Source organism: Arvicola amphibius, chromosome 6 (assembly GCF_903992535.2).
Source record: "Arvicola amphibius chromosome 6, mArvAmp1.2, whole genome shotgun sequence".
In the NCBI taxonomy this organism is placed as follows: Eukaryota; Metazoa; Chordata; class Mammalia; order Rodentia; family Cricetidae; genus Arvicola; species Arvicola amphibius.
This window is the reverse complement of record NC_052052.2, coordinates 99,746,482-99,762,627: the sequence shown is the minus strand read 5'-3', so window position 1 is coordinate 99,762,627 and position 16,146 is coordinate 99,746,482. Positions and strand designations below refer to the sequence as shown.

General features: G+C 44.2%; 1 protein-coding gene across 2 annotated transcripts in view; it reads right to left on the bottom strand.

Annotated features, from left to right (window-relative positions):
• Fam171a1 (family with sequence similarity 171 member A1) overlaps positions 1–16,146 on the bottom strand; it is a 116,972-nt gene that overhangs the window by 10,601 nt on the left and 90,225 nt on the right. For both annotated transcript variants that reach the window (XM_038333616.1, XM_038333615.1), the window contains exon 5: positions 15,158–15,334. In XM_038333616.1, the coding sequence (XP_038189544.1) occupies positions 15,158–15,334 (177 nt within the window). The remainder of the gene's footprint in view (positions 1–15,157; positions 15,335–16,146) is intronic.

Sequence of the window (16,146 nt, the reverse complement as noted above, 5' to 3'; positions counted from 1 at the left end):
GCTATAGGAAACACAAGGACTAATGAACTGTGTACTGGAAACATATGCTTCTCATCACTGAGACCCTGCTGCTGTGGTAGGATGATGAGGATTTCCCACCCGGGCAGCAGCAGGAGGGTTTCCCACTTGTACACTGGTGCACAGAAGTGATGATTGTCTTTAAGGTGGGAACAAGACTTGGATTCTTTACAAGTGAAACCGATGGCAGAGAGGACAAAGCTCGTCAAAGGGTCCTGTGCTGAGTGATGTTCTGAGGTAGCTGGGTACTTTGAGCAGGTACTCGAAATGGTGCTTCCATGTGTGCTCATGTGGACACCAGTCCTGCGCAGACAGCATAAGGCAGGTGCCAGGTTTTCCTACTTTATGAATGGAAGAAAGATCCATCTGTCACTTGGTGAGGCCACCTTCAGGGTGGCTCTGGGTGCTACTGAACATTGTCTCTGTGAAAGGGCTGTCCTGGTGAAGATTCTCACCTTTGGGATCCAACCACAGAGCAGCCCGCAATGTACAACACTGCCTGGCCTCTCTGGGCCCACTTCTTCTGGTCTGTTTTTCTATCTTCCCCTAGCCTGCTCCTTCTCAACCTCTTTCCATGGCTTCCCTTTAAGGCTTATAACTGCTCCTTCTGTGTCCTCTCCATATGCAGGCAGTTGAGACTACTGCTGGGAGACACAGAGATCAAGGCTGTCACTTGTTAATGGCAGACAGGCAAGGCCTACACTTTCTAGTGCGTTGCCAGCCCCAGGCAGGGTGGCTTTAATGTGCAGAAGCCACACAGGTGCAGCTGCATCCACCTGGCTGCTGAGCAAGTATCTCAGGAGTCAGCAGGTGACATGTGCCTCTCTGCTCTGACATGAACCTGTGGTTGGCACTGTCATGTGATCCCTCTGCCAGCATCGAGGAAAGAGATGCTGCAAGGCTGGCTAATCAATTTCTAGCTAATCCATTTGAAAATGGCTTTAAAGTCATTTGAACCATTTCTAATGGAATCTTGAGCAAAAATGAGTACAGAAAACAGGCAAAGGTAGGCTGTTCATAGGAATGGAAGCTAAGTCTCCTTCCCATGAGGCTATTCTTCTGTACCTGCCAACATTTGAGAAGAAGGTTTGGCACAAATACCAAAGAGTACATGTAATTATGATTCACATTTTTTCCCTTGAAAACTTGAGGTCATGGTCATGATCAATAGCAGTTCTAGGTTCAGTGCCCCTAGGAACACAGAATTGAGGGTTCTGGAGATGACTGGTTGCTCTTATGATAAATAGCTCTTCTATTGCCCACATACTCACTGTGCCTTTCTTCTTATTTTAATAAGGTTTATTTATTATGTATACTGTGTTCTGCCTGCATGTGTGCCTGCAGGCCAGAAGAGGACACCAGATCCCACTATAGATGGTTGTGAGCCACCATGTGGTTGCTGGGAATTGACTCAGGACCTCTGGAAGAGCAGCCAGTGCTCTTAACCTCCAAGCCATCTCTCCAGCCCCACTGTGCCTTTCTTATATGCCATGTTCTTGCTATCAAGTTCTGCTCCTTTACTATTGCCATGCCCAGTTTGCCATGTTCAGCACTCTGTTACCATCCCCTTAGCAAAATGCTGTCTAGAATAATGTGTCCAGGCAGTGTAAGGGCAGGAGGTCAACCCAATTTCAAACAGTGTCACTCTGAATCCAAATTTGATATTTTTTTGTCTGATTTATCCTTAAGAGCTAAACTACACACCATTGAAAGATTAAGAAATATTTTCAAGAATGGGTGATGTGTTGAAAGAGTACCTTCATCTTCTGGAAGTGACTTTGTTATGCGCTTAGCTGGCAAGGTTCACCATGTGTGAAGAGCTATGGGTTCTTCACATGGTAGCGGCATTTAACTGTAATTATTGTTACCTTTAGTAACCATCAAATAGGACACCTCATGCTTATCTGTAAGATGGGGTAGGGTCTCTAGCAATCACTAGACTATAGTCACATGCTTTTAATATTTTATGGTAGTTTCTGAGGAAGAGATTACCTTTAAAAAAGTTTTTAGTTTCGTATGTTGATACATGTGTTTGAACATGTGTGTACTATAGTGCCTGTATTGGGGTTAGCAGATAAATGTTTGGGAGTCTTCAACCTTGTTGAAACACGGTCTCTCATTTCTGCTGCTTCCTACACCAAGCTCGCTGGAGAGCTTCTGGCAGATTCTACTAGCTCCACCCCCATCTTGTCCTAGAAATTCCGGGATCACAGATGTGTGCGCCCGTATCTAGCTTTTGATGTGGATTCTGGAGACTGAGCCCAGGTCATCAAGTTCGCAGAACAAGTGTTTTAACTTAGCTTAGTTGAATCCCAGGTCCCTGAGATTTTTAAAGCTAAATTAGAATATTTATTTAATTACTTAGTTTATTTTTGTGCTGGAGATCTGGCCAAGGGTCTTACACATGCCCAAGTTGGTCAGGGATTTGGATTACAGGCAAGTACCACTGTATGTGGCTAATCTTAAAAATGAACTGAACCTAAGCAGCTCTTTGTCTTCCCCTTTAAGGGCTTGATGAGTTAAGAAATAATTTTTGGGAGAGGAGCCATAGTGGGAAACATCAAGGATTTTGAAAGGCTAAAGAGCTTATAGACCTAGCCAGAAGCACCAGATGCATGGTCATGCTGATACAACATAGTGAAAATCCTCCATTTACAACAGGCACATAGAGATTTCAAGAATGCAGGCCACTAAAGTATGAAATTAATTAGCCCTACCTGAGAGAAATTTTGCTTATTACCCATTATGTTATGTTCCTACCTAGCAATTAGCAAATCCCACCATGACAGTCATAAAGGAGCAAGTGGGGTTAGTAGACAGGACCGTGAACCTCAGTGTTAGTAGACAGGACCGTGGTCCTCAGTGTTAGTAGACAGGACCGTGAACCTCAGTGTTAGTAGACAGGACCGTGAACCTCAGTGTTAGTAGACAGGACCGTGAACCTCAGTGTTAGTAGACAGGACCGTGGTCCTCAGTGTTAGTAGACAGGACCATGGTCCTCAGTGTTAGTAGATAGGATGGTGGTCCTCAGTGTTAGTAGAAAGGACCGTGGTCCTCAGTGTTAAGAAAAATGGCTTGGAATAAAAGACGGCACAACAGGGAAGCTGCATGTATGGTAGGGCATTTATCGCCACAGCTTGCTAAAGAATCTTCAAAGACTGAGGTGTATGTGTGCCTGTCTGTGGTTCAGTACATCTGGACGAAAGCCCAAGGGGGCTGTTTCAACAAGTTCCTGGGCAATGTCAGGCCACTCACCTGTGAACTGCATTTCCAGCTGCAAAGTCTTCAGATATGAAGACCTTTTAGGGCTGGAGTACTTCCTAAAATAACCCTGATGCTATTTCCTACAATGTGGCCACGTGTGAAAGCGCCTTTGTAAGTATTCTTTATGATCTGTTCAGGAAGTAGTTCAGCCCTTGGCAGGCCATACCAGGGGTTGACAGGGTCAAATGAGCAAGAAAGCATGTTGTAGGATGGAAAGTAGTACTCAGCCACAAGGCGCCTGTGTGTGAGGCTAAACTGGTTCAAAATCAAGACCCTGGGGTGCAACATGGTATCCCAGCCTGTTCTGCCCATATAACGTTCCAGAGAAGGCTTGTAGGTGTCTTTAGGATATCACATATCCTCTCCACAGGCTCTGACTAGCTTCTCCACTCCTCTGACAACACTGTTTAACTGTCTTGTGGTCCCCACTTCATTCAAGCACAAGGCTCTACCGCCTCATTTAAGAACAAAAACCTTGACAGAGGAACATTTCCCGAGTCAGTTTGCTTCACTGCTTTATTTCCGAGCCTGCAGCCGAGAGGGCCGGCATGAGGATGATGTCCAATAAATGCATGCTGTGGGGCTGGAGAGATTGTAAGAGCACTGGCTGCTTTTCCAGAGGACCCGGGTTTGATCGCAAGCACCCACATGGCGCTCACTGCCATCTGTAACTCCAGTCACGGGGTATCTGGCACCTTCTTTTGGGCGCTGTGGTGGACAGACATACTTGTAGGCCAAACACCCACATAAAAAGGGGGGGGGAAGCTAGACAAACGAATTGTTCAATTACATTTTCATCATATTTATTTATTGTAAAAATTATTTTTATTTATATGTATATGTATGTGTCTGTGTGATGGGATAAAAGGCATGTGAGGGATCCATGGAGGCCAGAGGAGTCCTGTTTCCTGGACATGGCTTCATAGTGCCTTGTGAGTCACCTGAGTGGGTGCTGGGAACCAAACTCAGGTCATCCAGAAGAGCAGCAAGCGCTCTTAGCTTCTGAGTCATCTCTCTACTTTTACCTGTATTTTACGTGTGCACCAACACCATGGCACTCTATGGATGTCACAGGACAACTTGCTGGAGTCAGTTCTTTCTCACCATGTGGCCTGAGGACTGAACTCCAGCCGGAAAGTTGGTGGCAAGTAACGTTTCCCACTGAGCCATCTCCCTGGTACTTGTTCAATTTGTGAAAAAGGAAATCCAGGCTTAGAAGTCCAAGGCAAGTCCGTGTTTGCTTTTTAAATATTGGCAGAAATTAAAAGACAACAGATAGAGATTCCCAAAGTGTCAGATGGGCTGAACAAAGTAGGAGCGCAAGTGGCTTTTGCTTTGCACCCCCAGATAACTGCACACTCAGTGGAGAACTCTCCCGTGCACAGAGATCTGTATCTCAGGAAAGGAGGATTTGTAGTCTGCACCCCCTCTTCTCCACATCCAGGCCTGGACACTGTGTGCCCTAGGCCCTCCCTGGGCTGTTCCAGCTGTTGTCTGATAGGAAAGATGAGATCCCCACCTCAGGCTTGGTCTGAAAACAATGAAAGACACTGGCTTATAGAAATATTTGTCTTATTAATGGATATACCCAGTGAAGTGACTACATTAAACTTTTGTTGGGTCCAAATTTTTTTAGTTGTGGCCTTTCTTTTTTTTTCCCCTTTAACTGTGAGTAACTTCATACTGCATTTCTGAAATGTGTGGGCTGTTGTGATGATCATATTTGTGTGGTATATGGCGGCGCTAGCAGGGGTACTTCTGCCAGAACTTGCAATGTGGCACAGTCTGAATGTGCTGAGCTTGTTCTGTGTGCTTGTGTGCCTATGAATGCGCACACACAGACGATTTTAGAGGGGGTGACCCAAGAGAGAGGCTGGAAGAACCACAGTCACCCATTCATGGTGGACTGGTAGGTTCTGTATGACTCGAAGTCTTACACCTGTGAAGAGAAGATGGTGGCACAGGTGGCCATGAAGCCAGTGGTGCTCAACTGACTGGAAGGAGCAGAGATGAAGAGTCAGTTCACATGAGACATGTCCTGCACAAGGGACCACCTATCCTGAGCTCAGGAGTCGTTTGGAGGTTCAACTTCAGACAGTGAATATGGAACACCCAGTAGAACATGGGCGCTGACATTGGGCTAGGTGGTTGGAGTGTCCCAGAGACTCGTCCTGAGGGGAGACTGGAATGCAGCACTAACAGAATTATAGGCTCCAGCGGCTGCCCCTCTTTCTCACACACTGCAGGAAAAAAACAGCAACCTATATATGGACTAATAGTAATGATTAGAACAGTGAGGGCGCTTAGGTGAAGGAGTGAGAGAGGAAGAGGAGGGAGAGGATGAGAGAGAGAGGAGGGAAAGAGAAGAAGGAGGCAAAGGAGGGAGAGGAGGGAGAAGAGGAAGAGAAGATGGCGGAGAAGATGGGGGTGAGGGGGAGGAGGAGAGAGGAGGAGGGGGTGCAGCTAGGAAGGATTTCCCTAAGTTCCTGACCCTGCTGTAGCTTATTGCTAATCACATTTCTATGGCATAGGGACTCTGGCTACTGTACTCCTTCATAGATGTGAAGTCAGAGGCCCACTAAGGCTAAGTAACTAGATCTAGCTCAGACACCACGAGGAGTGGACGTTCAGGTCCAGTTTGTTGTGACTGCTTAGTCTGTAGTTCCCTGTTTTCTCTGCAATGCTAGAAACTGTGGACGACCTGTATAAACCCACCAAAGAGACCTTCACTTTGTAATTCCTCTCTCAAGTGAAAGGAAGTGGGTGTAAATGTATGCTAAAAATACCTGGGGGTTTGAACCCTGCAGTGGTGGCGCACGCCTTTAATCCCAGCACTAGGGAGGCAGAGACAGGTGGATCTGTGAGTTCAAGGCCAGCCTGGTCTACAGAGCAAGTTACAGGACAGACTCCAAAGCTACAGAGAAACTCTGTCTCAAAAAAGTATATCTATGTACACACACACACACACACACACACACACACACACACACACCCACCACATATGTATGTATCTGGGGGCTTGAGATGGCTCAGTAGTTCACAGTACTGGCTGTTCTTGCAGAAGGCCCAAGTTTAGTTTCCAGTCTCCATACTGGGTATCTTAACTGTAACTCCAGTTGCAAGGGTCTGACACTCTCTTCTGTCCTTAACCAACATCTGCACATAAATGTTACACACACACACACACACACACACACACACACACACACACACACACATCTGGTCAGCTGGGTGTGTAGCTTAGTTGATATAGAGTGCTTGCTTGCTTGGCATTCATAAAACCCTGGTTCAATCCTCAGCGTAAGTTGGATGTGGTACAGTACACCTGAAATCCCAGCACTCAGGAAGTGGAGTCCGCACAATCAGAAGTTCAAGGCCATCTTCAGCTATGTAACAAGCTTGAGGCCAGTCTGGGGTACATGAGACGTTTCAAGCAACAGCAACAACTCTAAAATAACTTAGGGATATTAATGTCCTAGTTATTTTTCACTTAGGCTTGCTGAGCAAACATCAAATATCTGCTGAAAACCCAGGCCCAAAAGCAGACTCTGAAAGGCCTAGATGCTTTCTGGAGTGGAAACGCCAATTGAAGGATATGCAGTTGCCACACCCCCACCAGCTCCATCAGTGGTAGCTAATGGGTAACTGTCACAGAATACAGGGAAGGACTGATTTGTAAACTCTCAAACCACAAAAGCAGGCAATACTCATTTGTCAGGCTTGCCCAAAATGGTTTTGGTTAAATCTAAGCATGGTAAATTCTAGTTCTACACAAAGTGATACTTTAAGAAAACCAACACCCTAAGAATAGAGTTTTCAAACAAAAATGCCCCAAACCACAGCTACCCAAGAACTAATTTTCTGAAAATCATCCTTCCAAGGAGGCCACCAACACAAAAGCCTTAACAGTGCTTAGCAATGCATGACAATTACAAGGCTGTTTTTTGAGTTCCTAGGCAACGTTGCAAAACAATTGTCTGTCTTCTTAGATCATGCCACAGGACAGCACAAGTATTACTAACTCCAGCTCCCATCCTTAGGGGCAGAACTTTGCAATGGGATGCTAATAGATCTATAGCAATGAACCCCCCGCCCCGCCCCATCTTAGTCTCAAAAACCAAAGCAGATTGTCCGTCTGTGCCCTGCCCCAGGATCTTTGTCAAGACAAAGTTTTTAATGGGCTCTCAGCATTTACCTTAATGCCACGCCAGCTCTACCAGCTCTCTTTGCAGACGAATTATCCCCTTCCCACCTAGAAATCTCATCAAACCCAGTTCCCTCTCAGGCTGGTTTTCATATCTGGGAAAGCAGAGGCCTTTCTCTAGCATGCACAAGTCCCTAGGTTCAGTTCCCCAGCATTCCAAAAATCAGGTGCTCTTGGAGGCAGAGGCAGGAAGGTCACAAGTTCAAGGTCACCCTTGCTACACAATGAGGACATCTCTTTGTTCCTCCACTGTAGGTTTCCCTGAGAAATGACCTATTTGTCTTTCTTAGGAATATACTGATATCAGTCTTAGGTAAGCCAGCTCCTTCCTTTGTGCAACACCCTTAATTGTCACATGTGTTCTTCCAGGAAAAAAGAGTAGTGTATATAGTTCTAAAATTAACGCCACATAAAATTATGTATTTAAACTGTTAGAAAAGTAGACATCTCCGTTTCTAACTGTTATAGCACAGTGTATCCCTGTAAGTCAGTCAAACCACAACAAACTGAGATCCTCAATCTAGAAATATGGTTTAATATGTACATGATTTTAAATATCTGTATCTATTTCTCCATGTCAGAATTCTGGGTCAGCCTTGAAAAACACATTTAAGCAAGTCCTTGGCAGTCTCTAACTTACTCTCAGTGACCTAGATAACCCTTTGATCAAACTTGAGGTCAGAGGGGCATATAAAATGATTTTGACTTCATTTTTTAAAGAACAGTTTTAGGTTCGCATCAAATTTGAGAGAATGGTGCAGACATTTCTCATTCCCTTCTACCCACCCATACACATAATCCTCCAAACAACACCCCTACAATATTCTTGCTACATCAATGGACCTGCATTGACAAATAAATGAAATGGATATGCATTTTAAATAAACTTCACCTCCAGGGGGCAAACTGGCCAGGACTTAACTAAAAGACTGCTAGCCTCCAGCATATGTCATCAGCAGCCAGGTCCCAAGGGAGACAGACCTGCTTCACAGGGCAATTATGGCAGTATTCCTAAGTACCTGCTATGGATGCACCATATGTGATGAGAGGCCGGTTCAGTAGCCACCATCTCTATAGCAACCCACATATACTCTGCCTGCTGTTTGGGAAGGCAGTTAAAACTGGATTCTACAGCATAGCTTCACTCTCAGCGTATGCTTTTCTGTCTGTCATTTCACCAGAGTAAAAGGGTTCAAATAAATGAAGTGACCCTTGAACAGCAGAAATACAAATCCCAAATCTAAAACATTGATGTTTTGATTACTCAGTATCAGTCACTTTCAATTCAAATCACTGACCTGGTTTGCTTATTCATACATGACCATTCCCTAGGGCAACAAGTCAAACAAGCCCATATTCCAGAAAGCCATCTGCTGCCCTAGTTATACACTAAGGAAAGAATAAACGTCCAGAAAAGGGAGTGGACACAATTGGCCCTCACTGTCCAGAAAGCCCCAGCTAACACACATTTGCCATGACCAACTTTCTTTCCCAGGGGTGGGAAGGAAAACTGCTTATATCAAAGGCCAAACTGGCTCTTGCACATAGCTCACAAAGTGTGGACACTGCTCGCTTTACCAACCAGTTACCACCTCCATGGGCCATAGGGTACAGCCTATGAGAGGATCTGAAGTTAGAGAATCCTGCTAATGCCTCACAAGATAGGACAAACATCTACCAAGTAGAGAGTCTCCTTTGCTGAATAAGGCTAGTGGTACTCCAACACAGCACACGAGAGTGTACATGCAAATGTCCCAATGTAGAACATGTATGTTGCAAGTGGCATTTCAACACAACACACAGAGAGTGTACGTGTACATGTTTCAATGTAGAACATGCATGTTGTGCTTCTTCAAACAAACCATCTTCGAGACCTTCGAGAGTATATGTGGTGATATATGCAACACATATAGTGTTGTAACGTGGTCAATAAGAACCAATTCATTTGTCCTGATAAAAATGTTAATCTATTAGGTCATACTCTGATGAACAGAGGTTGAAATATAGAGATGCCAATCTTTATACTGGGGATTTCTTTGCTTGCTTCAAAAGCAGAAAAAAAGAGTAAAGACAACTGTGACCATTAAAGAAAAGGCAACTGGGGGTGTTGGAGAGATGCCTTAGTGGTTATGAGCACTGGCTGCCTTTCCAGAGGACCCACATTTGGTTCCTCACACACACATGGGTAGGGGACAGATGCTGTCTTCTTGTCTCCACAAACCCCCCCACCATCACACTTGCACCCCCACATCATTTAAAAATAATAAAATGGATCTTTAAAAAGAATCTTTTAAAAGGCAACTATGACTAAATGGCCACATTAAATACTGACCCCTCTAATGGTGGGATCAAGAGAACTTCTCTACATCTCTCCTAAGAGCACTTGTTCAGTTATCCATTCAAGACAAGGTCTGCATCAGAGTTAAACATGAATTCACTAGATCAGCATTAAAAATGTGCCTTTATCTGTCACACAGAAGCCACACTGAGAGAGCGGTGAAAGCCCTGGGAGTCCCAGTCCTACACTGAGTACCAGCTGTCACTCCTGGAACTGCTGGAGTCTGCTTAGGTGACAGCAAACAAGAAGGTGGCAGCTGAGCCAGCACCCTGGTACCTTCTGCACAAAGAAACTTCTGCATTGTAGTAGTAAATTCAGAGAGTTTCCTCAGCTAAGGTGTTTAGATCAGGAGTCACAAGAGTATTCAGTAAAAGACTTAAGATAGTAAAGCTTTTGGATTGTGGGGACGTGAGCTGTATTGCAGGGACAATACTCGCTGGGTTTCACAGGATGAAAACACTCACAGACAACATACCAACAAATGAACATGGCCTTATTCCAACAAAACTTCATTTAGGGGTTGTGTGTGTATGTGTCTATGCATTTTATGTGATTTTCATGTGCTCTGACATCTTTCTTTGATGTTTACTTGTCTCCATTTTAATTGAGTATAATTGACAGATAAAAGCTGTATACTTAAGGTGCATGACTTGATGTTTGATGTGTGTATCAAAATAAACGATATGCCATTACCTCACAGATACCATTTTCTTGATGACAATGCAACACGGACTCTCAACAAAATTTAAGAACACCTCATTGTCAACCATATTGACATTGCTGTAGAGTTTACTTCTGAAGTTTCTTAGTGTACATGAGGGAGCTTTGTGCTCATTGGCCTCATCTTCCCATTCTCCCCTTCTCTCCACTTTCTGATTCTTTCTTCAATCTTTTAAAAATATAAAAATCATGCTTAGCTTCTAGGCTCTAGCCAAGTGATCCTGGTTCAAGCAAAGACTTCTTAATGGATTCATAACTTGTTTTTTTCTGTTTATTTAACAATTTGGAATTGGCAATTATTTTGATTTACCTTCAAAAAAAAGTAATTTAAAGAATTAAATGATTTCAAGTGATCATTATAGTAAATATATGGGATGGGTTTGAAATAACCTGCTGCATTTTCTTCCCATTGCACTGTTGAGACAGGATCTGGAACTTTTATATTTAACTGAAACATTTTAATAGGAAAATAATATTAATGATTAAATACAAGAGCAAAACAGCTTATAAAATATGTAGACTTCAGTCGAATTGAGGAAGTTGAAGAACATATGGTTTCTTTGAGTTGTCTGTCCAATTTTAAAGTTTTCTGAAAACACATTTTAATTAATTTTATTATTTTGGAGTGATGATACAGATGTTGGCTTCGCTCTGTGTACAGGCAGTCAGTCTGTAATTAAGAGGAGCTTGGCTGCCAGGTCTTCTGTGGTCAATGCCAATTTTAAAGGCCTTTTAATGGAAACAGATCGAGCATATAGTGAAGAGGCCCAGTGTACAAAGGATTAACATCATGAGGATTACCTCAGGTTTCAGAGACTTTACCACAATGTGCCTTGGTTTTTTACTGATTTCTATATGGTATGCATTTTCTGTGGCTGCTGTAACAAGTTTCTCACAAAAATAAAGAGTATAATATTTTCCAGATTAAATCTCTTATCTCTGAAGGTCAGAAACCAAAAGCAGCTCCTCTGGGCTGAAACCAAGGTGTGCAGGGTGAGTTGGAAGGGAAGCTTCCTGGTATGTTTTTTTTAGCATCCGGTGTGCACCTGTACTCCTTGGATTACAGCGCCTTCCTCACTTTTTAAGCATATTACTCCTCCTGCTCGCTGGTCTCCCCATAAACTCCTCTAACTCTGTCTCCCTCTTTTCTGAGGCCTCTGGCAATGACAACGGGTCCATCTGGATAGGCTCACCTCTCGACCTAAGGACTCTAGATCACATCTCCAGCACCTCTTTATCACATAATACGACATTCATAGGGCTCCACAATCAGGACATGGAATATTTCGGGGGACATTTTATAGCTCATGACATAAAAATTATTTAAATAAAGTTTTACTGTTAACTATATGCAGAGTACACTAATGAGGGTGAGCATGCTTCTTTAATATATTCATTGTCATGGCATATGTGACATGCAACGAATTCTGCAGAAAGCTTCATCACATTGGGAACATAGGTGTTAATATCCCAGCCCTATTCACCCGTATTCAAATACATTCATCTGATAAATAAGGAGGCAGGAAAGAGGGAAATAAGAATAGTAAGGACATAAGCACCAGGATTTTGCTGGGGGGTGGTTCCTTTGTAACCATTCTCCTAACCATTCTCTCTCTCTCTCTCTCTCTCTCTCTCTCTCTCTCTCTCTCTCTCTCTCTCCCTCCCTCCCTCCCTCCCTCTCTCTCTCTCTCTCTCTCTCTCTCTCTCTCTCTCTCTCTCACACACACACACGTCTCTCTCATCTTGTTTCCAAAAGTTATATCTTAAATTCTTCTGACTTTAAAAAAGGAATTCATCTTTACTTTTAATTGTGTGTATGTGTGAAGTGCCTGTGGAGGGCAGAAGAGGGCGCTGGATCCCTGGATCCTCTGGAGCTTTAGGTCCAGATGGTTTGACTTGCCCTATTGGGTGCTGGAAACTCAACCTCTTCAGCTCTACTCTGATTTTTCAAAATGCTGCAAACACCCTTATCTGATCAATGAGGGCCTTAACCAGGAACTGTTCCTAACCACACAAAAGTAGACAGGACACTGCAGGCAATGGCTAAGCAGGAGCACAGTCACTTCCCCACACACTGCTAGTATCATGGAGGCACATGCCTGCAGAAGGGGCAGTGATATCTAGGGCACCGGGAAAGGGATTTCAGTGAGCTTTACAAAGCTGTGACAAAGTATCTTAGAAAAACAATTGAAAAGGGAAAAGATGTATTTTGGTTCACAGTTCACCAAGTTTTAGCTCATGGTCAGCTGGCTGTTGCTCCTTGGGTCTGGGGTGAATTACACACAGTAGAGCAAAGCTGCTTACCTCATGGTGGCTGGGAACCAGGGATTAGAAGAGGCCAGAGTCCTTCAAAGTCATGCCCCAATGACCTACTTCCTCCCCCTGGGCCCTATCTCCTAAAGGTGTGAGCCCCTCCAATAGCACCATCTACTGAGAACCAAGCTCTTAGCACAAGACACAGGGAGAACATTTGAGATACGAACCAGAACAGCTTTGATGGGTTTGCTAGTGATGTGACAAGACCTGAGAGGGGATTCAGTAAGTCTGGGAAGTGTCAGTACTTCTGCACAGTGACTGGGAAGAAGGGAGAGACAGGACCTGGCTCCAAAGAGAACTGTGTGCCATGCTATGGCCCAAGCTCTTACAAGCACCACGTAGGAGTTCAGTCTTTGACTCCGAAGGTAACCTCAGCCACACTACAGCAGGCCCAGTGGAAGGAGGGGAAAAGAGGAGGCAGCCAGGTGACTCAAGGAGCTGATAAAACGGTTTCCCAGCCCTGCCACAGGAAACCCAGAGAAGGACAAGAAGGTGAGTCTGAAAAACGCTGCTCTTTTCTTCGTTGTTTTGAGACAAGGTCTTGCTGTATAGCTCAGGCTAGTCTAAAACTCACAGGAACCCTTTTGCTCCAGCCTCCTGATGCTTGGATTTCAGCAGGTACTAGTATATCTGGCAAGAGTGCCATTTGATGGAGAACAGCTATAAGATGGAACAACACTTTCCTGCCCAAGTTGCTTTTGTAATGGTGTTTTATCACGGCAATAAAACCCTAACTAAGAAATTCAGTATGCATTAATATAGTGTTATGATACAACTAGGAATGTCAACTTAATATAGTCATTCAAACTGAAGCAATCTTTAAAAGTTACTATGGAGTCTATTAATTATTTGGGAAGTTACAAATCAAAAACTCCATGAAAGCCCCAAAGATATTTATTCTCAAGTGTAATTGCTAAAATTATGTTTTGACTGATTCAAAGAGTTAAGTATTTAAAAAACATTATTTAATATAAAAATTCTCATTATCTAGGGAGTGGTGGTGCACGCCTCTAATCCCAGCACTTGGCATGTAGGGACAGGCAGATCTCTGTGAGTTTGAGGCCAGCCTGGTCTACAGAGTGAGTTCCAAGACAGCCAGGGTTACACAAAGAAACTGTGTCTCAAAAAAACCCCCAAACCAAACCAAACCAAACCAAACCAAGACAACCAAAACAACAAAAACTTTCACTAATCTTTCATGCATGGTTTAACAACGTTCTATTGATAGCTAAGAGCTGGTTATAAGCTTGACTTTCACAGTACACTAAAACATCATCCAGGCTGGGCACAAACATTTAAACATTTAGCTACAAAGGTATTTACCATAGCCTTAGTCCATATTCTCCCAAACAGTAAAGGACTGGTGAACCGAGTCACGTATTTATACTCAGAGTGGAAAACTGCATCACGCCAATGCCACTGGCCCCGCAGAACCATGCTGCTGTGGCAAGACACCGCCCTGCTGTAATGATGGCAAAAGCGGGAGACAGAACAATCCTGACACCATTTCCGCTAGCCTGCCCAGCTGGCCTGCCAAGGCTGGAGAGCTCCTACTTGAGGTACCTGAGAAACTCTCGCCTCACTTTTAATTACGTCACTGGCTCAGAGGAAAGCAAGCTGCCCGCTGCCATGCTGGAAGCAGCCTTAAGTAGAGGACCACATTGCAAAGAGTGGAAAGCTCTGGCTACCTACCAACAGGGACTACAGTCAGCCTGTGACTATGGCCGAAACATGAGCATGCTTGCCAGGCCTGGTAGAACCTTGCTAATCTGAGCAGAGCTCTGGTTGCTGATCCCATTGTAGCTTTGCTGGGCCCCGAGCCTGAGCCACAGTCATCAGTGCTTGGGTTCCTCCACCTCAGGAACTGTGAGATGCGAGATGCTCATCGTTATCTCAAGCTGCTAAATTTTAGGGTAACTTAAGCAGCAACTGACAACACACACATATTTGTACAGACAAATGACTAAGAGAATTAAAAATAAATTAACATCTTTCTCTAGGCTGTAGGACCATGGGGACTATTCCCTGTTTCAAACAATGCTGGCAAATATTTTTCCTTTATTCAGGAGGTAAACAAAAGAGCATATAGCCAAGAGAGATCATAGAACCTTCAGAGAAACTAAAACGATAAAGATTAGGAAAGTCAATTTTAGCTCTCATGGCTTTACAGATCCCCCTTTAAATTAAAAACCAAACCAAACCAAAAGCCAAAGCCAAAACAAAAACAAAAACAACAACAACAACCAGACAAGAAAAGTATCAGACTCCAGAGGGCACGCTCAGTGATTCCAGCTTACCCAGCTTCTGGTCAAACCGCCATGCTGCGACGTACGCATTGTGCCTCAGACTGCTCTGTGTGGCCAAGGGCACAGTGACATAGATGGGGCCATCCACCAGCACCGGTGTTCCATTGCTGCTGAGCAAGTGCACACTGACGGCTGTGACAGGGGTCAAGTCATACCGTGTGCTGTTTCCTGGAACGAAGAAGTATGTCCATCACTGGCTCCGAGGACTTGGGGCTTCAGAAACCCTCTGAGGAAAAACAGTCGATACTGTCCCATACTGGTCAGGGGCTCTGTAGGCATCAGTAATCCTCACACCCACAACCGCATGAGGCAGTTCAAACCCACATTTTTACAAAGAAACAGGTTCGGATGTGGCAGTAGCTTCCCGGAGGGCATATACCAGTTAGCGGCAGAGCTGAAGTTCCAGTTCAAGTCTGCCAGGTGTAACAGATTGTGCCTTCATGCCCACTCTCTTTTGCCTTCCTTTCCTTTCTTCCTCTTCTCTTCCTTGCCCTCCCTTCCTTTTCTTTTTTCCACCTCTCTCCTTCCTTCCTTCCTTCCTTCCTTCCTTCCTTCCTTCCTTCCTCCCTCCCTCCCTCCCTCCCTCCCTCCCTCCTTTCTCCCTTTCTTCCCTCCCTCCCTCTTTCCTTCCTCTCTTCCTTCCTCCCTTCTTTTTTAAAGGCAGGGTCTTGCCCTGTGACCTGGAACTCATAATCACCATGCTTCAGCCTCTCAGGGGTCGAGAGTACAGCCATGATGGAAAAAAAAAATTTTCTCTAATACAAGATAAAGAGTTTGGGGAAGCTACAGAAAAAAGGCTCACAAGATAAGCTCTGTGCATATCACAAGACATACGTCTATAGAATATATAATACACACACCAGCAACAAGTCAGCACCATAAAAACACATATTTTAGAGACCATGTTTTAAATAAAAAAATTTGTCAATGATTGGTTCAAAATATTAACTAACTACCTCTACCAGAAGTGCAGGACTGAA